Here is a 26,523-nt window from a genome sequence, read left to right on the forward strand (position 1 = left end):
TTCCTTTTCACTACCAGTGGGGTAAATAACCTTCATTTTCACTACCAGTGGGGTAAATAACCTTCCTTCTCACTACCAGTGGGGTAAATAACCTTCCTTTTCACTACCAGTGGGGTAAATAACCTTCCTTTTCACTACCAGTGGGGTAAATAACCTTCCTTTTCACTACCAGTGGGGTAAATAACCTTCCTTTTTACTACCAGTGGGGTAAATAACCTTCCTTTACACTACCAGTGGGGTAAATAACCTTCCTTTTCACTACCAGTGGGGTAAATAATCTTCCTTTTTACTACCAGTGGGGTAAATAACCTTCCTTCTCACTACCAGTGGGGTAAATAACCTTCCTTTACACTACCAGTGGGGTAAATAACCTTCCTTTTTACTACCAGTGGGGTAAATAACCTTCCTTTACACTACCAGTTGGGTAAATAACCTTCCTTTTCACTACCAGTGGGGTAAATAACCTTCCTTTCAACTACCAGTGGGGTAAATAACCTTCCTTTACACTACCAGTGGGGTAAATAACCTTCCTTTCCACAACCAGTGGGGTAAATAACCTTCCTTCTCACTACCAGTGGGGTAAATAACCTTCCTTTTCACTACCAGTGGGGTAAATAACCTTCCTTTTCACTACCAGTGGGGAAAATAACCTTCCTTTTCACTACCAGTGGGGTAAATAACCTTCCTTTACACTACCAGTGGGGTAAATAACCTTCCTTTTCACTACCAGTGGGGTAAATAACCTTCCTTTTCACAACCAGTGGGGTAAATAACCTTCCTTTTCACTACCAGTGGGTTTAAATAACCTTCCTTTTCACTACCAGTGGGGTAAATAACCTTCCTTTTCACTACCAGTGGGGTAAATAACCTTCCTTTTCACAACCAGTGGGGTAAATAACCTTCCTTTTCACTACCAGTGGGGTAAATAACCTTCCTTTTCACTACCAGTGGGGTAAATAACCTTCCTTTCCACTACCAGTGGGGTAAATAACCTTCCTTTTCACAACCAGTGGGGTAAATAACCTTCCTTTCCACAACCAGTGGGGTAAATAACCTTCCTCTTCACTACCAGTGGGGTAAATAACCTTCCTTTTCACTACCAGTGGGGTAAATAACCTTCCTTTTCACTAGCAGTGGGGTAAATAACCTTCCTTTTCACAACCAGTGGGGTAAATAACCTTCCTTCTCACTACCAGTGGGGCAAATAACCTTCCTTTTCACTACCAGTGGAGTAAATAACCTTCCTTTTACTACCAGTGGGGTAAATAACCTTCCTTTTCACTACCAGTGGGGTAAATAACCTTCCTTTTCACTACCAGTGGAGTAAATAACCTTCATTTTCACTACCAGTGGAGTAAATAACCTTCCTTTTCACAACCAGTGGGGTAAATAACCTTCCTTTTCACTACCAGTGGGGTAAATAACCTTCCTTTTCACAACCAGTGGGGTAAATAACCTTCCTTTTCACTACCAGTGGAGTAAATAACCTTCCCTTTCACTACCAGTGGGGTAAATAACCTTCCTTTTCACAACCAGTGGGGTAAATAACCTTCCTTTTCACTACCAGTGGAGTAAATAACCTTCCTTTTCACTACCAGCGGGGTAAATAACCTTCCTTTTCACTACCAGTGGGATAAATAACCTTCCTTTTCACTACCAGTGGGGTAAATAACCTTCCTTTTCACAACCAGTGGGGTAAATAACCTTCCTTTTCACTACCAGTGGGGTAAATAACCTTCCTTTTTACTACCAGTGGGGTAAATAACCTTCCTTTTCACTACCAGTGGGGTAAATAACCTTCCTTTTCACTACCAGTGGGGTAAATAACCTTCCTTTTCACAACCAGTGGGGTAAATAACCTTCCTTTTCACTACCAGTGGGGTAAATAACCTTCCTTTTTACTACCAGTGGGGTAAATAACCTTCCTTTTCACTACCAGTGGGGTAAATAACCTTCCTTTTCACTACCAGTGGGGTAAATAACCTTCCTTTTCACTACCAGTGGGGTAAATAACCTTCCTTTTCACTACCAGTGGGATAAATAACCTTCCTTTTCACTACCAGTGGGGTAAATAACCTTCCTTTTCACTACCAGTGGGGTAAATAACCTTCCTTTTCACTACCAGTGGGGTAAATAACCTTCCTTTTCACTACCAGTGGGGTAAATAACCTTCCTTTTCACTACCAGTGGGGTAAATAACCTTCCTTTTCACTACCAGTGGGGTAAATAACCTTCCTTTTCACTACCAGTGGGGAAAATAACCTTCCTTTTCACTACCAGTGGAGTAAATAACCTTCCTTTTCACTACCAGCGGGGTAAATAACCTTCCTTTTCACTACCAGTGGGATAAATAACCTTCCTTTTCACTACCAGTGGGGTAAATAACCTTCCTTTTCACAACCAGTGGGGTAAATAACCTTCCTTTTCACTACCAGTGGGGTAAATAACCTTCCTTTTTACTACCAGTGGGGTAAATAACCTTCCTTTTCACTACCAGTGGGGTAAATAACCTTCCTTTTCACTACCAGTGGGGTAAATAACCTTCCTTTTCACTACCAGTGGGGTAAATAACCTTCCTTTTCACTACCAGTGGGGTAAATAACCTTCCTTTTCACTACCAGTGGGGTAAATAACCTTCCTTTTCACAACCAGTGGGGTAAATAACCTTCCTTTTCACTACCAGTGGGGTAAATAACCTTCCTTTTCACAACCAGTGGGGTAAATAACCTTCCTTTTCACTACCAGTGGGGTAAATAACCTTCCTTTTCACTACCAGTGGGGTAAATAACCTTCCTTCTTACTACCAGTGGGGTAAATAACCTTCCTTTACACTACCAGTGGGGTAAATAACCTTCCTTTTCACTACCAGTGGGGTAAATAATCTTCCTTTTTACTACCAGTGGGGTAAATAACCTTCCTTCTCACTACCAGTGGGGTAAATAACCTTCCTTTACACTACCAGTGGGGTAAATAACCTTCCTTTTTACTACCAGTGGGGTAAATAACCTTCCTTTACACTACCAGTTGGGTAAATAACCTTCCTTTTCACTACCAGTGGGGTAAATAACCTTCCTTTCCACTACCAGTGGGGTAAATAACCTTCCTTTACACTACCAGTGGGGTAAATAACCTTCCTTTCCACAACCAGTGGGGTAAATAACCTTCCTTCTCACTACCAGTGGGGTAAATAACCTTCCTTTTCACTACCAGTGGGGTAAATAACCTTCCTTCTCACTACCAGTGGGGTAAATAACCTTCCTTTTCACTACCAGTGGGGTAAATAACCTTCATTTTCACTACCAGTGGGGTAAATAACCTTCCTTCTCACTACCAGTGGGGTAAATAACCTTCCTTTTCACTACCAGTGGGGTAAATAACCTTCCTTTTCACTACCAGTGGGGTAAATAACCTTCCTTTTCACTACCAGTGGGGTAAATAACCTTCCTTTTTACTACCAGTGGGGTAAATAACCTTCCTTTACACTACCAGTGGGGTAAATAACCTTCCTTTTCACTACCAGTGGGGTAAATAATCTTCCTTTTTACTACCAGTGGGGTAAATAACCTTCCTTCTCACTACCAGTGGGGTAAATAACCTTCCTTTACACTACCAGTGGGGTAAATAACCTTCCTTTTTACTACCAGTGGGGTAAATAACCTTCCTTTACACTACCAGTTGGGTAAATAACCTTCCTTTTCACTACCAGTGGGGTAAATAACCTTCCTTTCAACTACCAGTGGGGTAAATAACCTTCCTTTACACTACCAGTGGGGTAAATAACCTTCCTTTCCACAACCAGTGGGGTAAATAACCTTCCTTCTCACTACCAGTGGGGTAAATAACCTTCCTTTTCACTACCAGTGGGGTAAATAACCTTCCTTTTCACTACCAGTGGGGAAAATAACCTTCCTTTTCACTACCAGTGGGGTAAATAACCTTCCTTTACACTACCAGTGGGGTAAATAACCTTCCTTTTCACTACCAGTGGGGTAAATAACCTTCCTTTTCACAACCAGTGGGGTAAATAACCTTCCTTTTCACTACCAGTGGGGTAAATAACCTTCCTTTTCACTACCAGTGGGGTAAATAACCTTCCTTTTCACTACCAGTGGGGTAAATAACCTTCCTTTTCACAACCAGTGGGGTAAATAACCTTCCTTTTCACTACCAGTGGGGTAAATAACCTTCCTTTTCACTACCAGTGGGGTAAATAACCTTCCTTTCCACTACCAGTGGGGTAAATAACCTTCCTTTTCACAACCAGTGGGGTAAATAACCTTCCTTTCCACAACCAGTGGGGTAAATAACCTTCCTCTTCACTACCAGTGGGGTAAATAACCTTCCTTTTCACTACCAGTGGGGTAAATAACCTTCCTTTTCACTAGCAGTGGGGTAAATAACCTTCCTTTTCACAACCAGTGGGGTAAATAACCTTCCTTCTCACTACCAGTGGGGCAAATAACCTTCCTTTTCACTACCAGTGGAGTAAATAACCTTCCTTTTACTACCAGTGGGGTAAATAACCTTCCTTTTCACTACCAGTGGGGTAAATAACCTTCCTTTTCACTACCAGTGGAGTAAATAACCTTCATTTTCACTACCAGTGGAGTAAATAACCTTCCTTTTCACAACCAGTGGGGTAAATAACCTTCCTTTTCACTACCAGTGGGGTAAATAACCTTCCTTTTCACAACCAGTGGGGTAAATAACCTTCCTTTTCACTACCAGTGGAGTAAATAACCTTCCCTTTCACTACCAGTGGGGTAAATAACCTTCCTTTTCACAACACTACCAGTGGAGTAAATAACCTTCCCTTTCACTACCAGTGGGGTAAATAACCTTCCTTTTCACAACCAGTGGGGTAAATAACCTTCCTTTTCACTACCAGTGGAGTAAATAACCTTCCTTTTCACTACCAGCGGGGTAAATAACCTTCCTTTTCACTACCAGTGGGATAAATAACCTTCCTTTTCACTACCAGTGGGGTAAATAACCTTCCTTTTCACAACCAGTGGGGTAAATAACCTTCCTTTTCACTACCAGTGGGGTAAATAACCTTCCTTTTTACTACCAGTGGGGTAAATAACCTTCCTTTTCACTACCAGTGGGGTAAATAACCTTCCTTTTCACTACCAGTGGGGTAAATAACCTTCCTTTTCACAACCAGTGGGGTAAATAACCTTCCTTTTCACTACCAGTGGGGTAAATAACCTTCCTTTTTACTACCAGTGGGGTAAATAACCTTCCTTTTCACTACCAGTGGGGTAAATAACCTTCCTTTTCACTACCAGTGGGGTAAATAACCTTCCTTTTCACTACCAGTGGGGTAAATAACCTTCCTTTTCACTACCAGTGGGATAAATAACCTTCCTTTTCACTACCAGTGGGGTAAATAACCTTCCTTTTCACTACCAGTGGGGTAAATAACCTTCCTTTTCACTACCAGTGGGGTAAATAACCTTCCTTTTCACTACCAGTGGGGTAAATAACCTTCCTTTTCACTACCAGTGGGGTAAATAACCTTCCTTTTCACTACCAGTGGGGTAAATAACCTTCCTTTTCACTACCAGTGGGGAAAATAACCTTCCTTTTCACTACCAGTGGAGTAAATAACCTTCCTTTTCACTACCAGCGGGGTAAATAACCTTCCTTTTCACTACCAGTGGGATAAATAACCTTCCTTTTCACTACCAGTGGGGTAAATAACCTTCCTTTTCACAACCAGTGGGGTAAATAACCTTCCTTTTCACTACCAGTGGGGTAAATAACCTTCCTTTTTACTACCAGTGGGGTAAATAACCTTCCTTTTCACTACCAGTGGGGTAAATAACCTTCCTTTTCACTACCAGTGGGGTAAATAACCTTCCTTTTCACTACCAGTGGGGTAAATAACCTTCCTTTTCACTACCAGTGGGGTAAATAACCTTCCTTTTCACTACCAGTGGGGTAAATAACCTTCCTTTTCACAACCAGTGGGGTAAATAACCTTCCTTTTCACTACCAGTGGGGTAAATAACCTTCCTTTTCACAACCAGTGGGGTAAATAACCTTCCTTTTCACTACCAGTGGGGTAAATAACCTTCCTTTTCACTACCAGTGGGGTAAATAACCTTCCTTCTTACTACCAGTGGGGTAAATAACCTTCCTTTCCACAACCAGTGGGGCAAATATCCTTCCTTTTCACAACCAGTGGGGTAAATAACCTTCCTTTTCACTACCAGTGGGGTAAATAACCTTCCTTTTCACAACCAGTGGGGTAAATAACCTTCCTTTTCACTACCAGTGGGGTAAATAACCTTCCTTCTCACTACCAGTGGGGTAAATAACCTTCCTTTTCACTACCAGTGGGGTAAATAACCTTCCTTTTCACTACCAGTGGGGTAAATAACCTTCCTTTTCACTACCAGTGGGATAAATAACCTTCCTTTTTACTACCAGTGGGGTAAATAACCTTCCTTTTCACTACCAGTGGGGTAAATAACCTTCCTTCTCACTACCAGTGGGGTAAATAACCTTCCTTTCCACAACCAGTGGGGCAAATAACATTCCTTCTCACTACCAGTGGGGTAAATAACCTTCCTTTCCACAACCAGTGGGGCAAATAACCTTCCTTCTCACTACCAGTGGGGTAAATAACCTTCCTTTCCACAACCAGTGGGGTAAATAACCTTCCTTTTACTACCAGTGGGGCAAATAACCTTCCTTTTCACAACCAGTGGGGTAAATAACCTTCCTTTCCACAACCAGTGGGGTAAATAACCTTCCTTTTCACTACCAGTGGGGCAAATAACCTTCCTTTTCACTACCAGTGGGGTAAATAACCTTCCTTTTCACTACCAGTGGGGTAAATAACCTTCCTTTTCACAACCAGTGGGGTAAATAACCTTCCTTCTCACTACCAGTGGGGTAAATAACCTTCCTTTTCACTACCAGTGGGGTAAATAACCTTCCTTTTCACTACCAGTGGGGTAAATAACCTTCCTTTACACTAACAGTGGGGTAAATAACCTTCCTTTTCACTACCAGTGGGGTAAATAACATTCCTTTACACTACCAGTGGGGTAAATAACCTTCCCTTTCACAACCAGTGGGGTAAATAACCTTCCTTTTCACAACCAGTGGGGTAAATAACCTTCCTCTTCACTACCAGTGGGGTAAATAACCTTCCTTTTCACTACCAGTGGGGTAAATAACCTTCCTTTCCACAACCAGTGGGGCAAATAACCTTCCTTTTCACAACCAGTGGGGTAAATAACCTTCCTTCTCACTACCAGTGGGGTAAATAACCTTCCTTTCCACAACCAGTGGGGCAAATAACCTTCCTTCTCACTACCAGTGGGGTAAATAACCTTCCTTTTCACTACCAGTGGGGTAAATAACCTTCCTTTTCACAACCAGTGGGGCAAATAACCTTCCTTTCCACAACCAGTGGGGTAAATAACCTTCCTTTTCACTACCAGTGGGGTAAATAACCTTCCTTTTCACTACCAGTGGGGTAAATAACCTTCCTTCTCACTACCAGTGGGGTAAATAACCTTCCTTTTACTACCAGTGGGGTAAATAACCTTCCTTTTTACTACCAGTGGGGTAAATAATCTTCCTTTTCACTACCAGTGGGGTAAATAACCTTCCTTTTCACTACCAGTGGGGTAAATAACATTCCTTCTCACTACCAGTGGGGTAAATAACCTTCCTTTTCACAACCAGTGGGGTAAATAACCTTCCTTTTCACTACCAGTGGGGTAAATAACCTTCCTTTTTACTACCAGTGGGGTAAATAACCTTCCTTCTCACTACCAGTGGGGTAAATAACCTTCCTTTTCACTACCAGTGGGGTAAATAACCTTCCTTTTCACAACCAGTGGGGCAAATAACCTTCCTTTCCACAACCAGTGGGGTAAATAACCTTCCTTTTCACTACCAGTGGGGTAAATAACCTTCATTTTCACTACCAGTGGGGTAAATAACCTTCCTTCTCACTACCAGTGGGGTAAATAACCTTCCTTTTCACTACCAGTGGGGTAAATAACCTTCCTTTCCACAACCAGTGGGGCAAATAACCTTCATTTTCACAACCAGTGGGGTAAATAACCTTCCTTTTACTACCAGTGGGGCAAATAACCTTCCTTTTACTACCAGTGGGGTAAATAACCTTCCTTTCCACAACCAGTGGGGCAAATAACATTCCTTCTCACTACCAGTGGGGTAAATAACCTTCCTTTTCACAACCAGTGGGGCAAATAACCTTCCTTCTCACTACCAGTGGGGTAGCAGAAAGAGAGAGATGCAGAAAGAGATAGATGCAGAAAGAGATAGATGCAGAAAGAGATAGATGCAGAAAGAGATAGATGCAGAAAGAGAGATGCAGAAAGAGAGATGCAGAAAGAGATAAATGCAGAAAGAGATAGATGAAAGAGATAAATGCAGAAAGAGATAGATGAAAGCGTTAGATGCAGAAAGAGATAGATGCAGAAAGAGATAGATGCAGAAAGAGAGATGCAGAAAGAGATAGATGGTTGGGTGGGCAGAGATATGAAGATATAAGATATGTAAATTAATTTGGGGGTACAAAGATAGACACCTCTCTCTCTCTGACCTCTGACCCCAATTACAATATCAGACTCCCTGGGACAAGGCTCCTATCCACTATCCTATCACCTCTCTCTCTCTCTCTCTCTCTGAGCTCTGACCCCAATTACAATCTCATGCCCTCCATCAAAATGGGTCTTTACCTCCTCTGACCTGGTATGATCTAGAAGAGATAGAATTGATAACCCACACAACCTGAGCCCATCTGTCATCATATTGATCTATCTACACAGGAAACCAACAGGTTCCGAACCAACAGGTTCCGAACCAACAGGTTCCGAACCAACAGGTTCCAAACCAACAGGTTCCAAACCAACAAGTTCCAAACCAACAGGTTCCAAACCAACAGGTTCCAAACCAACAAGTTCCAAACCAACAGGTTCCAAACCAACAGGTTCCAAACCAACAAGTTCCAAACCAACAGGTTCCAAACCAACAAGTTCCAAACCAACAGGTTCCAAACCAACAGGTTCCGAACCAACAAGTTCCAAACCAACAAGTTCCGAACCAACAGGTTCCAAACCAACAAGTTCCAAACCAACAAGTTCCGAACCAACAGGTTCCGAACCAACAAGTTCCAAACCAACAGGTTCCAAACCAACAGGTTCCGAACCAACAAGTTCCAAACCAACAAGTTCCGAACCAACAGGTTCCAAACCAACAGGTTCCAAACCAACAAGTTCCAAACCAACAGGTTCCAAACCAACAGGTTCCAAACCAACAAGTTCCAAACCAACAGGTTCCAAACCAACAAGTTCCGAACCAACAAGTTCCAAACCAACAAGTTCCGAACCAACAGGTTCCAAACCAACAGGTTCCGAACCAACTGGTTCCAAACCAACAGGTTCCAAACCAACAGGTTCCAAACCAACAGGTTCCAAACCAACAAGTTCCAAACCAACAGGTTCCAAACCAACAGGTTCCAAACCAACAAGTTCCGAACCAACAGGTTCCAAACCAACAGGTTCCAAACCAACAGGTTCCAAACCAACAGGTTCCAAACCAACAAGTTCCAAACCAACAGGTTCCAAACCAACAGGTTCCAAACCAACAAGTTCCGAACCAACAAGTTCCGAACCAACAGGTTCCAAACCAACAGGTTCCAAACCAACAGGTTCCAAACCAACAGGTTCCGAACCAACAAGTTCCGAACCAACAGGTTCCGAACCAACAGGTTCCGAACCAACAGGTTCCAAACCAACAACCTGTTGAAACTGCACGTACCGAACTGAGAGCAGAAAGTCTTAAATAATTTGATAGATGGATGGATGGATGGATGGGTGGGTGGATGGGTGGGTGGATGGGTGACTGGACATACAGACAGACAAACTACCATGTTACAACACAAACTCAAAACAGTCAAATTAACATCTCAGCGGTGTGTAATGAACAGGGTGGTTATGAAGGCTTATAAAGGATAATTTACGTGTCATAATACCCACAACAAAACATGGGCCGGCGGACGTCTGGAGACAGTCCTCTAGTAACTTCATCCTGAGACGCTGCAGGTCTGGACTGTCCCACTCCTCTGGGTCCATCCCCCAGTACAGGTCCACCACCTACAAAGGACAAATGAACAATAAACATTCCATAAATAAAGAACACATGACATATACAGTAAACATTACGTTTCCTGTTCACAAGGTCAAAGGTCCTAGTACCAGTAATCATTTTGGACCAATTAGTTATAGTGTAGATTAGGTTCATATAGACATATTCCCACCCAGACGGTTGTATTGCACAGAAAACGGTCCATAGAAGAATAGCTATGTTTTTCCATGGTGGACATTGTGAGGTTGTTGCTGTGGAGAACAGCAGACTTAGAGCACGGACCAAGCAGGATGTTTACACGCACGCACACGCACACGCGCACGCGCACACACACACACACACACAGAACAGTGCCCACCTGGCTCTCAAACACTCTCACTATGTCTGAGATACCACTCTGTCACTAGGGGCAATGAGGACAGGCAGAATGGAGAGCGACAGAAGGCCTCTGTGTGTTTGTGTGTGTGTGTGTGTGTGTGTTTGTGTGTGTGTACCTGTGTTGGCTTCGACAGGGGGGAGATCTCCTGACACATTTGTCAAAATCAGTGTAGCTGGCGCTTATAATTCTAAGTGCAAACACGCCGCAGGGGAAATCTCCTCCGGATAGAGAGAATGAAAGAGAGAGCCACATAAGTGAGTGTGTCCATGCCAAGTTTCTGCTGTCGCCGCCCCTTAGAAGCAGGACAAACCCAGCCTCTGAGAGCATGCTAGACTCTGGATTTCCTCTGTTGGCCTACATTTCCCAGGGTTCCCTCTGTTGGCCCTGGGTTCCCTCTGTTGGCCTACATTTCCCAGGGTTCCCTCTGTTGGCCCTGGGTTCCCTATGTTGGCCTACATTTCCCAGGGTTCCCTCTGTTGGTCTACATTTCCCAGGGTTCCCTCTGTTGGCCCTGGGTTCCCTCTGTTGCCCTACATTTCCCAGGGTTCCCTCTGTTGGCCCTGGGTTCCCTCTGTTGGCCTACCTTTTCCAAGGTTCCCTTATTTGGCCCTGGGTTCCCTCTGTTGGCCTACATTTCCCAGGGTTCCCTCTGTTGGCCCTGGGTTCCCTCTGTTGGCCTACCTTTTCCAAGGTCCCCTCATTTGGCCCTGGGTTCCCTCTGTTGGCCTACATTTCCCAGGGTTCCCTCTGTTGGCCTGCATTCATAGGTGCAGTATGGGTACATTTTAACGATGAGTAATGGTTATTAGGGATGTTCGCTTGTGACATGTGAAGAAAAGGAAATAGGTCGGAGAGTAAAATGGGAGCTCTTAGGGTGCAACTCAATATGAGGAAGGTGTTCCTAATGTTTGGTAACCTCAGTGTAGTCTACCAGTCTAACTGTCTATCCACCATTCATAGTGACAATATAGTCTACCAGTCTGTCTATCCACCATTCATAGTGACAATATAGTCTACCAGTCTGTCCTCTATCCACCATTCATAGTGACAATATAGTCTACCAGTCTGTCCTCTATCCACCATTCATACTGACAATATAGTCTACCAGTCTGTCCACTATCCACCATTCATAGTGACAATATAGTCTACCATTCTAACTGTCTATCCTGTCCTCTATCCACCATTTATAATGACAATATAGTCTACCATTCTAACTGTCTATCCTGTCCTCTACCCACCATTCATAGTGACAACAGTGGCAGGTGGATCGTTTGTCCAGGTCTCCAATAGGCTAACATTCCACACATACATTCTAAGCTCATTCAAAGCTGCACCAATGTTCAATATGAATCCACAAGAACCAATAGGAATAGCTGATAGGCATGGAAGAGGCCAGGTGCATCATTGCGCATGAAAGAACAGTGAAGACACGCAGCTCAAAAAAAGCACCCCTATTAATCTTGTTTAGGGACAGTGCAAACATCCTTCCCTAGACTAGCCTACAAGACCACAATACAATGATTAAATGAATTATTGTTTTCAACTGAGTACAAAATTCTACTCTAGGCTGCAGTGAAAATGTGATTTGAATAACGGGTGCAAAAACCGAATTATGATTTAATTCCAGTCATTCCATTTAGAAAGGTCTAGAAAGGCAGAGTAGCAAGCCAGTCTGGAGGTATCTTTACTTCTGATACGGAGATGTGCCGTCTGCTGCAGATCATCATTCTCCCAAGTCGTCCTATAATGACGTGGCCACATATTCTCCCAGCATGCCCTGTTATTCAGGAAAGACACGCGCTCTGCCTCCTCTCCAATCCCAGCGGCTTCCTGCTTCATGCATCTAGAGCCTAACGTGTCAATATAGGCGAAATATTTGTCATTTCACTTTTAAAATGTGTTACCTTTTATATGTGGCATGAACACAACCAGACCAGGTCACAATGTTTTAATCTGATTAGGCTACTACTGATTAGGCTACTTCAGAAGTCTCCTGTAGGCAACCTGCGCATGTTCGTCCAGAATATAATTCCAGCATCCAAACTGTGCAGCAGCCATTTGATGAATGGAAAGAGACATCTGTTACAAAACACCAACAAGTTGAATGACATTTAGAGATTCTCAAGCCAGGCCTTTGATACTGGGTAAGCCTAGAAGGTAGAGAGGGATTGTGTTTCATGTTTGTCTAGCTTGACAGTCTATTGTGGTGTTGTTGAAAACTCAAACCATGATATTGAAGAGTCCAAAGTCAGTATGGTTCGTGTATCGGTTGTATAGTGCGTTGGCATAGAAACCTGTTATTGGATTTTTTTTTGTTGATGCATATATTTTATATAATTATAAATATTGCATCAAAATGTTGAAACTGAGATTTCCCCCACGCTGATTATTGTCTGCAGACGGCTCTGGTCGTAGTTTGATGACACAGGCAGGGAGAGGGAGCTCGTCTGTGGTGGTTCGGTGAACCCTCAGCCTTCTGGCCTGTAGCCCTGCGTGACATCGACTCTGACACACAAAAGCATGCTGAAATGATAAAGTCGATGTCGACGTTTATAAACCCAGGGTCGCTACCGAATCATTGGTCACTACAGTTATTGTTATTTGTGGTTGTAAACATAATTTTGAATTCTACGAGGGGGGAGGATGCACAGTACAAGGGGATGGTCATGTGAAAGTATTTTCACTAAACTATCCCTTAGGTGTTTTCAGGTGTCAACTGTCCTTCGACCCCGTCCTTCGACCCCGTCCTTCGACCCCGTCCTTCGACCCCGTCCTTCGACCCTGTCCTTCAACCCCGTCCTTCGACCCCATTTCATCTCACTGTTGAGTACTTGTCGGTGGAGCAACAGGGAACAGGACGGAGAAGCCAGAACGATTGACTATTTATCAGCTCAGGATTGCCATCATGGTCAGTAGGCTTGTCAAAAAGCCAAGCAAAGGAGGAAACAGTCACTTTGACTGACACATTGGCAGTGAGCATAACAGAACTGACAGGCCTAATAATCCCCTGCAAACGGAGTGTGGGTGGGGCCTTCTGTTTGACTGACAGCTCTCTGGGGAGCTATCTTCCACATGATTGGCAGGAAGGGCTGGAGTCTAGCCCGTGTTCATTGACTGGGTTGTAGAGGACATGCAGGCTAGGAGCAGTACAGCTGAGGAGAGAGAACAATCAGTTAGCAGTTTAAAAACCTCTTAAAACGGGACGGTTGAGCTAACGTAGGCTAATGCAATTAGCATGAGGTTGTAAGTAACAAGAACATTTCCCAGGACATAGACATATCTGATATTGGTAGAAAGCTTAAATTGTTGTTAATCTAACTGTACTGTCCAATTTACAGTAGCTATTACAGTGTGAGAATATCATGCTATTGTTTGAAGAGAGTGCACAATTTTGAACATGAAAAGTTATTAATAAACAAATTAGGCACATTTGGGCAGTCTTGATACAAACTTTTGAACATAAATGCAATGGTTCATTGGATCAGTCTAACACTGCACATTCACTGCTGCCATCTGTGGCCAAAATCTAAATTGCATCATGGGCTGGAATAATACATTATGGCCTTTCTCTTGCATTTCAAAGATGATGGTACAAAAAAATACAAAAGAACAGTTCTTTTTTCTTTGTATTATCTTTTACTAGATCTATTGTGTTATATTCTCCTACATTCCTTTCACATTTACACAAACTTCAAAGTGTTCCCTTTCAAATGGTACCAAGAATACGCATATCCTTGCTTCAGGGCCTGAGCTACAGGCAGTTAGATTTGGGTATGTCATTTTAGGCGAAAATTTAAAAAAAGGTGTGGATCTTTAACTGCTAACCAACTCCATACCTTGCAAGGCATGTCAAGAAGGCAGAGGTGAAATGGTAGTCTAATAATCTTCTACACAATTGTTAGGTTTAGATTTCACTCAAGTTGACTTTACACAACAGTTACACCTACATTATAAGGGTACAGTACTCTTAACCTGGGTTACAAAATATAATATTTTTACCGACTATTTTGAATAGCTTGGTGGGGGGGTGTGGCATTCAGTTAGTTATTTTTGGCCACCCATTAGTGGAAGTGTTGTGCCAGTTTAAGTGGTCTATGGTTATGTTTATTCAAGGTCGAGCATGCCCGGTGCTATGTGATCCATGCTGTGCTCACAATTAGTTATTCACTTCTGTTTTCTATTAGTTTATAATTCTAAACTTGTTAAAGGGAATGTGAACAATATCAAATAAGGAATGTGGCATTCTCTCGCCCTCTGCTTGCAGGCCTGCTTCTGCCCATGTTAAAGGCCTGCTTCTGCCCATGTTAAAGGCCTGCTTCTGCCCATGTTAAAGGCCTGCTTCTGCCCATGTCAAAGGCCTGCTTCTGCCCATGTCAAAGGCCTGCTTCTGCCCATGTTAAAGATCTGCTTCTGCCCATGTCAAAGGCCTGCTTCTGCCCATGTCAAAGGCCTGCTTCTGCCCATGTCAAAGGCCTGCTTCTGCCCATGTCAAAGGCCTGCTTCTGCCCATGTTAAAGGCCTGCTTCTGCCCATGTTAAAGGCCTGCTTCTGCCCATGTCAAAGGCCTGCTTCTGCCCATGTTAAAGGCCTGCGTCTGCCCATGTTAAAGGCCTGCTTCTGCCCATGTCAAAGGCCTGCTTCTGCCCATGTCAAAGGCCTGTTTCTGCCCATGTCAAAGGCCTGCTTCTGCCCATGTCAAAGGCCTGCTTCTGCCCATGTTAAAGGCCTGCTTCTGCCCATGTTAAAGGCCTGCTTCTGCCCATGTCAAAGGCCTGCTTCTGCCCATGTTAAAGGCCTGCTTCTGCCCATGTTAAAGGCCTGCTCCTACCCATAGCAAGCAACACAATGCTGGGCGTGGCCCAGTGAGAGGTGCTTTTCACCCACTGGTGCTGGGTCACATAGCTGTCCATTTGTGGTCAGTTTTGATAGGCACCATCTGCTACAACACCCCTCTCCTTATCTCTCTCTCTCTCTCTCTCGCACGCACGCACGCACGCACGCACGCACGCACGCACGCACGCACGCACGCACGCACGCACGCACGCACGCACACACACACACACACACACACACACACACACACACACACACACACACACACACACACACACACACACACACACACACACACACACACACACACACACACACACACACACACACACACACACACACACACACACCTCCCTTTTGATCTGTCTTACTGGGTCCAACGCCTGTATATATGAAGGTCCAGCCCAATGCCTGTATATATGAAGGTCCAGCCCAACGCCTGTACAGTGGGGAGAACAAGTATTTGATACACTGTCAATTTTGCAGGTTTTCCTACTTACAAAGCATGTAGAGGTCTGTACTTTTTATCATAGGTACACTTCAACTGTGAGAGATGGAATCTAAAACAAAAATCCAGAAAATCACATTGTATGATTTTTAAGTAATTAATTTGCATTTTATTGCATGACATAAGTATTTGATCACCTACCAACCAGTAAGAATTCCGGCTCTCACAGACCTGTTAGTTTTTCTTTGAGAAGCCCTCCTGTTCTCCACTCATTACCTGTATTAACTCCACCTGTTTGAACTCGTTACCTGTATAAAAGACACCTGTCCACACACTCAATCAAACAGACTCCAACCTCTCCACAATGGCCAAGACCAGAGAGCTGTGTAAGGACATCAGGGATAAAATTGTAGACCTGCACAAGGCTGGGATGGGCTACAGGACAATAGAAAAACAGCTTGGTGAGAAGGCAACAACTGTTGGCGCAATTATTAGAAAATGGAAGACGTTCAAGATGACGGTCAATCACCCTCGGTCTGGGGCTCCATGCAAGATCTCACCTCGTGGGGCATCAATGATCATGAAGAAGGTGAGGGATCAGCCCAGAACTACACGGCAGGACCTGGTCAATGACCTGAAGAGAGCTGGGACCACAATCTCAAAGAAAACCATTAGTAACACACCACGCCGTCATGGATTAAAATCCTGCAGTGCACGCAAGGTCCCCCTGCTCAAGCCAGTGCATGTCCAGGCCCGTCTGAAGTTTGCCAATGACCATCTGGATGATCCAGAGGAGGAATGGGAGAAGGTCATGTGGTCTGATGAGACAAAAATAGAGCTTTTTGGTCTAAACTCCACTCGCCGTGTTTGGAGGAAGAAGAAGGATGAGTACAACCCCAAGAACACCATCCCAACCGTGAAGCATGGAGGTGGAAACATCATTCTTTGGGGATGCTTTTCTGCAAAGGGGACAGGACGACTGCACTGTATTGAGGGAAGGATGGATTTGGCCATGTATCGCGAGATCTTGGCCAACAACCTCCTTCCCTCAGTAAGAGCATTGAAGATGGGTCGTGGCTGGGTCTTCCAGCATGACAACGACCCGAAACACACAGCCAGGGCAACTAAGGAGTGGCTCCGTAAGAAGCATTTCAAGGTCCTGGAGTGGCCTAGACAGTCTCCAGACCTGAACCCAATAGAAAATCTTTGGAGGGAGCTGAAAGTCCGTATTGCCCAGCGACAGCCCCGAAACCTGAAGGATCTGGAGAAGGTCTGTATGGAGGAGTGGGCCAAAATCCCTGCTGCAGTGTGTGCAAACCTGGTCAAGAACTACAGGAAACGTATGAACTCTGTAATTGCAAACAAAGGTTTCTGTACCAAATATTAAGTTCTGCTTTTCTGATGTATCAAATACTTATGTCATGCAATAAAATGCAAATTAAATACTTAAAAATTATACAATGTGATTTTCTGGATTTTTGTTTTAGATTCTGTCTCTCACAGTTGAAGTGTACCTATGATAAAAATGACAGACCTCTACATGCTTTGTAAGTAGGAAAACCTGCAAAATCGGCGGTGTATCAAATACTTGTTCTCCCCACTGTATATACAGTGGGGCAAAAAAGTATTTAGTCAGCCACCAATTGTGCAAGTTCTCCCACTTAAAAAGATGAGAGAGGCCTGTAATTTTCATCATAGGTACACTTCAACTATGACAGACAAAATTAGAAAAAATATTCCAGAATAAGTATTTGGTCAATAACAAAAGTTTATCTCAATACTTTGTTATATACCCTTTGTTGGCAATGACAGAGGTCAAACGTTTTCTGTAAGTCTTCACAAGGTTTTCACACACTGTTGCTGGTATTTTGGCCCATTCCTACATGCAGATCTCCTCTAGAGCAGTGATGTTTTGGGGCTGTTGCTGGGCAACATGGACTTTCAACTCCCTCCAAAGATTTTCTATGGGGTTGAGATCTGGAGACTGGCTAGGCCACTCCAGGACCTTGAAATGCTTCTTACGAAGCCCCTCCTTCGTTGCCCGGGCGGTGTGTTTGGGATCATTGTCATGCTGAATGACCCAGCCACGTTTCATCTTCAATGCCCTTGCTGATGGAAGGAGGTTTTCACTCAAAATCTCACGATACATGGCCCCATTCATTCTTTCCTTTACACGGATCAGTCGTCCTGGTCCCTTTGCAGAAAAACAGCCCCAAAGCATGATGTTTCCACCCCCATGCTTCACAGTAGGTATGGTGTTCTTTGGATGCAACTCAGCATTCTTTGTCCTCCAAACACGACGAGTTGAGTTTTTACCAAAAAGTTATATTTTGGTTTCATCTGACCATATGACATTCTCCCAATCATCCAAATGCTCTCTAGCAAACTTCAGACGGGCCTGGACATGTACTGGCTTAAGCAGGGGGACACGTCTGGCACTGCAGGATTTGAGTCCCTGGCGGCGTAGTGTGTTACTGATTGTAGGCTTTGTTACTTTGGTCCCAGCTCTCTGCAGGTCATTCACTAGGTCCCCCCGTGTGGTTCTGGGATTTTTGCTCACCATTCTTGTGATCATTTTGACCCCACGGGGTGAGATCTTGCGTGGAGCCCCAGATCAAGGGAGATTATCAGTGGTCTTGTATGTCTTCCATTTCCTAATAATTGCTCCCACAGTTGATTTCTTCAAACCAAGCTGCTTACCTATTGCAGATTCAGTCTTCCCAGCCTGGTGCAGGTCTACAATTTTGTTTCTGGTGTCCTTTGACAGCTCTTTGGTCTTGGCCATAGTGGAGTTTGGAGTGTGACTGTTTGAGGTTGTGGACAGGTGTCTTTTATACTGATAACAAGTTCAAACAGGTGCCATTAATACAGGTAACGAGTGGAGGACAGAGGAGCCTCTTAAAGAAGAAGTTACAGGTCTGTGAGAGCCAGAAATCTTGCTTGTTTGTAGGTGACCAAATACTTATTTTCCACCATAATTTGCAAATAAATTCATTAAAAATCCTACAATGTAATTTTCTGGATTTTCTTTTCTCATTTTGTCTGTCATAGTTGAAGTGTACCTATGATGAAAATTACAGGCCTCTCTCATCTTTTTAAGTGGGAGAACTTGCACAATTGGTGGCTGACTAAATACTTTTTTGCCCCACTGTATGAAGGTCCAGCTCAATGCCTGTATATATGAAGGTCCAGCCCAACACCTGTATATATGAAGGTCCAGCCCAATGCCTGTATATATGAAGGTCCAGCCCAACGCCTGTATATATGAAGGTCCAGCCCAATGCCTGTATATATGAAGGTCCAGCCCAATGCCTGTATATATGAAGGTCCAGCCCAATGCCTGTATATATCAAGGTCCAGCCCAATGCCTGTATATATGAAGGTCCAGCCCAACGCCTGTATATATGAAGGTCCAGCCCAACACCTGTATATATGAAGGTCCAGCCCAACACCTGTATATATCAAGGTCCAGCCCAACACCTGTATATATGAAGGTCCAGCCCAATGCCTGTATATATGAAGGTCCAGTCCAATGCCTGTATATATGAAGGTCCATCCCAACACCTGTATAAATGAAGGTCCAGCCCAATGCCTGTATATATGAAGGTCCAGCCCAACGCCTGTATATATCAAGGTCCAGCCCAACACCTGTATATATGAAGGTCCAGCCCAACACCTGTATATATGAAGGTCCAGCCCAATGCCTGTATATATGAAGGTCCAGCCCAACACCTGTATATATGAAGGTCCAGCCCAACACCTGTATATATGAAGGTCCAGCCCAATGCCTGTATATATGAAGGTCCAGCCCAACACCTGTATATATGAAGGTCCAGCCCAATGCCTGTATATATGAAGGTCCAGCCCAACACCTGTATATATGAAGGTCCAGCCCAACACCTGTATATATGAAGGTCCATTCCAATGCATGTATATATCAAGGTCCAGCCCAATGCCTGTATATATGAAGGTCCAGCCCAATGCCTGTATATATGAAGGTCCAGCCCAACACCTGTATATATGAAGGTCCAGCCCAACGCCTGTATATATCAAGGTCCAGCCCAATGCCTGTATATATGAAGGTCCATCCCAACACCTGTATATATGAAGGTCCAGCCCAACGCCTGTATATATCAAGGTCCAGCCCAACACCTGTATATATGAAGGTCCAGCCCAACACCTGTATATATGAAGGTCCAGCCCAACGCCTGTATATATCAAGGTCCAGCCCAATGCCTGTATATATGAAGGTCCAGCCCAATGCCTGTATATATCAAAGTCCAGCCCTAAACTGTGGCTTGCAAACTTGCAACATTGTATCAACAAGCCTATTCCGGGCCCTCAGAGTTTCCTGCGCCAGTGAGCTCTGGACAGACACAGCTGTTTTAGCTGTGTTCAGGTATTTTAGGACGTTTCCACTGGATATATAGGATTCTCAGAGCATGACATTTTGCTCTGTTTCACCGAGGCCTGCTGATTATCGAAGGGGGAAAGTGTTGGAAAGATCTTTCAAATACTGTGAGGAAATATTATCAATCACAATGGCTACTTTTTTTTATTTTCTTTCATTGTTCACACGGAGCACTTCAAACCAAATACAATGATTTTTTAAAACAAAACTCATAAATGATGGTGTGAAATATCAAAACTTGTTTCTCAACAGTGTAGCAGGTTGTGCAAACAACGTTTCCACTCTGACTTCCCAGTAAATGACTTGTGGGCCTAATTAATCCATGAATTAACAGAAATGTATGTAACTAAATGACGGGGAATAATGGTTATTTTACTACTGGTGACATTGGTTAACAGGGAATTTATTAACAACAAACAATCAAAGGGCAAACAATTAACACAATAAAATAATGAATGCGGAAGAATTGGTGGGGGACAGCACTGCTTTTTCTGGAGAGAGACGAGCCAATATCTTCACCCCCCCCCATCTCGTTCTTCTTGTCTCAACATTTCAAAATGATACTGAAGACACATGATAGTCACACATATTTTAGACGCTTTTCCACTGACAGCCGCATCTCAACAATCAGCCAGGGCTATTACGACGCACCCGGTCCAAATCGCAGGCTTCCCAACTCGGCATGTAGACCTACACACTTTTTGATTTGATACAACCCACAGCTTTAAAAGAAGCTTAACATCGTCTGTGGCTAAGTCATGCTCTCTGAGGAAGTATTCTGAATGATTTTCTTTATTTTCTGTATAGACAGGAGTAATTATATAATTTAGTCGAATGAATTTCTATTTACACCTCCCTACTCAAAACATCTTCCTGCAGCGAGAGAATATATATATATATATTTTAACTTAAAAGGAATAAAAGTCACTGTGGTTGTACCCTAAAAAAGCAAATGTGCACCTTTTGCCTCTTTTAAGGTACGGACTGCAAGGGTTCAATTACCTACAGTACCTTTAACTAATGGTGCAATGGACGTACCTTACAGGGTATCACTACAGTGACAAGTGTTTACGTTGCCATTGACTACCTTTTTTTCCTAACAGTGTACTGTGTTGTTCCATGAAAAGTTAATACTCAATAGTATTTTACTCGCTTCGCGCAATAATCAAATGTGTAGTGTAACAGCCACATAACGAAGACAAATCCTACAATCAAAGCCTACTGCGATAAACGGCACAACCAACGCAACAAAAAAAAACGGGACAAAATGAATCCATCAAGACATATTAGGTACACTAATAAACGGCATCAGTTAATATCATGAAACCCCTCAATACAACACCAATTCAATAATGGACTCCTTATTTGGCATGGGGGGGTGGGGGGGGTGGGGGCTCATGAGCTCTTCACACCCCCGTGTTGATGGGAGAATGGAGAGGTGTAACAGAACATTGTACGGCAGGCGGGGGATTCGACAGAGGCCCAGTAATTAAACTCAAATGAAGACATTAGTCATCTCGCTCTCCCACCGCCGTAGGGGAGGCCACCGCTCTAATTTAATAACCCCCCCCCCCCCCCCTCCCCTCCCCTCCCACTCCGACCCACAGACTCTGATGTGTGGCTCGGAGCGAAGAAGGGAATGGATAGATAGAGATGGAGGGATGAGGAGGAGGAGGAGGGAGGAAAACATAGTGACACTTTCTCCAGGAGTTCTGAGAGTTGGTAGAGGTGTTTGGAAAGGGGGATTAGGACGAAGGGGTGAATGAAAGAGAGAATCCTGTATACTGTAGATGGAGAACGTTCCACATTGGCTTTTGGTTTCAATCATTCTGCAGAGTTCTTATTTATCTGTCACTTTCCTGCTCACTGTGCCTCCCCTCTCCACTTCTCTCTCTGTGTCATATCTCTAGTCCTCAATGTCCGTCTCCTCGCCATTAGCCATAATGATAACAATGACTTATGTTTCATTGTATAGTACCTTTCAGATCCCAAGGAAGGTTTACACAGTGAAGACATCATATAAAATCTCTCCAGTATAGGGTTGTAAAATTCCGGAAACTTCCAATAAATTCCCTGTTTTTCCAGAAATCCTGTTTTGAGGATCCTGGATTTCCTGCTTATTCCCTCCTGATTCCGGGAATTCTTAAACCGGGATTTATTGGAAGTTTTTTTTGCCACCCTACCCCTGTATCTCTCTCTACATCCTTCTCTCCCTCCCTCCCTCCCTCCCTCCCTCCCTCCCTCCCTCCCTCCCTCCCTCCCTCCCTCCCTCCCTCCCTCCCTCCCTCCCTCCCTATCTCCCTATCTCCCTCCCTCCCTCCCTCCCTCCCTCCCTCCCTCCCTCCTTCTGTGGTAGGAGGGGTTGTGGCAGCTTACATAAGAGGCCGAGGCAACTTCAGTTAAGCAGCTTGCTAGTGCCCTTGAAAGGCGTTCGCTCGCAGCAGGTCAAGTGCAAAATAAGCAAAAAAAAAATTCTTTATAGGATGTTAGACTATTAGAACTGAGGATTAGGCCTCCATATCTGGAAGGAAAGGGTATGAAATCAGGCAGAAAATATGAAAAGAACAACCAACAGAATCCCTCTGAGGCAAAATAACACTGATAAATAAATGCCACCTCCTGAAATACAGTTCATATCTAATGACTGTTGATCTACCAATTACCAACGCAAACAATAGTGTGGTGTATTTTACTAAGCATGCGATTCAATATTATAAACCTCGTATCAATGTGAGCTACAATTAACTCATCTGCTCTTACATCTAAATCAACAACAAACCCGCTTCAGTGTTATTTTTTTAATCACAGCCGGAGACACTCTAACATTCCACAAGAAACCTGGAGGGAGATGGAGGTAGAAAACCACAAAATATCTCTCAATTACCCATTCTGGCTCAGACAGCCGCTAATGTTACAGATCCAACTATTTGCCAGTCGCTGACACTTAGGGCCAATTAAAGGTAAACGCCTGACATTTTGGCTCATCCGTGGGTGAAGGTCATCATGTTAAGGTCCAGAATGAAGATGTAAGCGCAGGAAAGACATGGTTTTACCGTATTATAATGACGAAGGTGGAAAGGAAAATGATCTTGGGGCTGGTTTTGAATTGTCTGTGTGCTAAGTGGCTGTATATAATATATAATTGTATAATTGGATGACGGCAACCGTCACTACCGCTCTTCCTTTTGAGTTTTAGTGAACGAACGGAGACGCTGGTGCAATGCCGGGAGAGGGAGAGGGAGAGGGAGAGAGAGAGAGAGGGAGAGGGAGAGGGAGAGAGAGGGAGAGAGAGAGAGAGAGAGAGAGAGAGGGAGAGGGAGAGAGGGAGAGAGAGAGAGAGAGAGAGAGAGAGAGAGAGAGAGAGAGAGAGAGAGAGAGAGAGAGAGAGAGAGAGAATATACAGTACGTGACTATCCACATTCAATTTCAGTTCTGCTTTCTACTAACTACTTAACAAGTTTTCACCAACCCCGTCTCTTAGAGGTGCAAAATTTAATTTAGCATAACTGAAAATCTGTTGGTTAACAAGGGCATGTTAAGGAAGACGAGGAAAACTGCACCTTTTCTGTCTTACAGCGTTCGATCCTAGAATTGTGTTTGTTTTGTGTTTGAAAGCACTAAAAGAATTATACTAAAATTACTCCTCAGAACAACAAAGCAGGTCTGCATATCAAGCCTACAGCTAAGCTGGTTTGAGGAAAGATACATTGTTGACGTGCTTTCTTCTTTAGAAAACACTTTGAGAGGCTTAAATAATTCTGAAAACACAGCTCAGCTCTGAAAGTGTTTTTTTTGAAGCCGTCGCCTTGTGCGGAGGATATATTCCCACTCTCGGGCTTTCGACAAAGCTAAAATGACACGTTTATTTCTTTTACTTCAAAAGCCACTGCATCACAGAGTGCCTAAATAGTCAACACAATCTGAAATCGAGTTTCACCTCGTCTGTCTCTCTCCTCAGTAGCTGGTATTGTTAGAGACGTTTGACTGACAGCCGTTAAACAATATCCCACAACTGTAGCGGGAGAGCTGCTATTGTAATTGTCATCTCTTGTGGTGACGGGAGTGTGTGTGCTTTGATGGGTGTGTGTGTGACGGATGTGTTTAATTGTGTGTGTGTTTGTGTGTTTGATGAGTGTGTGTGTTTCTGTGTGTGTGTGTGTGTGTAACTGTGTGCCTACTGATATTAGCACTTCTATCAAAACAAATGTTTACTGTATCAAACAGTTATTTTCCTATATCAAACAGTTATTTTACGTATCAAACAGTTATTTTACTGTATCAAACAGTTATTTTCCTGTATCAAACAGTTATTTTACGTATCAAACAGTTCTTTTACTGTATCAAACAGTTCTTTTCCTGTATCAAACAGTTCTTTTCCTGTATCAAACAGTTATTTTCCTGTATCAAACAGTTCTTTTCCTGTATCAAACAGTTATTTTCCTGTATCAAACAGTTATTTTCCTGTATCAAACAGTTCTTTTACTGTATCAAACAGTTCTTTTACTGTATCAAACAGTTCTTTTACTGTATCAAACAGTTCTTTTACTGTATCAAACAGTTATTTTCCTGTATCAAACAGTTATTTTACTGTATCAAACAGTTATTTTCCTGTATCAAACAGTTATTTTCCTGTATCAAACAGTTATTTTACTGTATCAAACAGTTCTTTTCCTGTATCAAACAGTTCTTTTCCTGTATCAAACAGTTCTTTTCCTGTATCAAACAGTTCTTTTCCTGTATCAAACAGTTCTTTTCCTGTATCAAACAGTTCTTTTCCTGTATCAAACAGTTATTTTCCTGTATCAAACAGTTATTTTACTGTATCAAACAGTTATTTTACTGTATCAAACAGTTATTTTACTGTATCAAACAGTTCTTTTACTGTATCAAACAGTTCTTTTACTGTATCAAACAGTTCTTTTACTGTATCAAACAGTTCTTTTCCTGTATCAAACAGTTATTTTCCTGTATCAAACAGTTCTTTTCCTGTATCAAACAGTTCTTTTCCTGTATCAAACAGTTATTTTCCTGTATCAAACAGTTATTTTCCTGTATCAAACAGTTATTTTCCTGTATCAAACAGTTATTTTCTTGTATCAAACAGTTCTTTTCCTGTATCAAACAGTTCTTTTACGTATCAAACAGTTCTTTTCCTGTATCAAACAGTTCTTTTCCTGTATCAAACAGTTATTTTCCTGTATCAAACAGTTATTTTCCTGTATCAAACAGTTATTTTACTGTATCAAACAGTTCTTTTACTGTATCAAACAGTTCTTTTACTGTATCAAACAGTTCTTTTACTGTATCAAACAGTTCTTTTCCTGTATCAAACAGTTATTTTCCTGTATCAAACAGTTATTTTCCTGTATCAAACAGTTCTTTTCCTGTATCAAACAGTTCTTTTCCTGTATCAAACAGTTCTTTTACTGTATCAAACAGTTCTTTTCCTGTATTAAACAGTTATTTTCCTGTATCAAACAGTTATTTTCCTGTATCAAACAGTTCTTTTACTGTATCAAACAGCTCTTTTCCTGTATCAAACAGTTCTTTTCCTGTATCAAACAGTTATTTTCCTGTATTAAACAGTTATTTTCCTGTATCAAACAGTTCTTTTCCTGTATCAAACAGTTCTTTTCCTGTATCAAACAGTTCTTTTCCTGTATCAAACAGTTATTTTCCTGTATCAAACAGTTATTTTCCTGTATCAAACAGTTATTTTCCTGTATCAAACAGTTCTTTTCCTGTATCAAACAGTTCTTTTCCTGTATCAAACAGTTATTTTACTGTATCAAACAGTTATTTTACTGTATCAAACAGTTATTTTACTGTATCAAACAGTTCTTTTCCTGTATCAAACAGTTCTTTTCCTGTATCAAACAGTTATTTTCCTGTATCAAACAGTTCCTTTCCTGTATCAAACAGTTCTTTTACGTATCAAACAGTTCTTTTACTGTATCAAACAGTTCTTTTCCTGTATCAAACAGTTCTTTTCCTGTATCAAACAGTTCTTTTCCTGTATCAGTGTAAAATCACAAATGGAGAGTTGCGTAGAAGGCCTATCTCTACTTCTTTATATCAAATCAAATCACCTTTTATTTGTCACATGCTTTTCAAACAACAGTGACAGTGAAATACTTACTAACGGGCCCCAACAATGAAAAACAAGATGAGAAAGAGTAGAAAATAGAAACATTTTTAATTATAAACTGGGTGGTTTAAACCCTGAATGCTGATTGGCTGACAGCTGTGGTATATCAGACCGTATACCACAGGTATGACAAAACATTTATTTTTACTGTTCTAATTACATTG

General features: G+C 42.6%; 1 protein-coding gene across 1 annotated transcript in view; it reads right to left on the reverse strand.

Annotated features, from left to right (window-relative positions):
- Nucleotides 1–26,523, reverse strand: part of LOC139534704 (NACHT and WD repeat domain-containing protein 2) — a 90,201-nt gene that overhangs the window by 25,863 nt on the left and 37,815 nt on the right. Inside the window, exon 3 of the mRNA XM_071334087.1 lies at nt 10,032–10,148. Coding sequence (XP_071190188.1) covers nt 10,032–10,148 — 117 coding nt within the window. The remainder of the gene's footprint in view (nt 1–10,031; nt 10,149–26,523) is intronic.

This window comes from Salvelinus alpinus, chromosome 11 (genome assembly GCF_045679555.1).
Source record: "Salvelinus alpinus chromosome 11, SLU_Salpinus.1, whole genome shotgun sequence".
Lineage (NCBI taxonomy): Eukaryota > Metazoa > Chordata > Actinopteri > Salmoniformes > Salmonidae > Salvelinus > Salvelinus alpinus.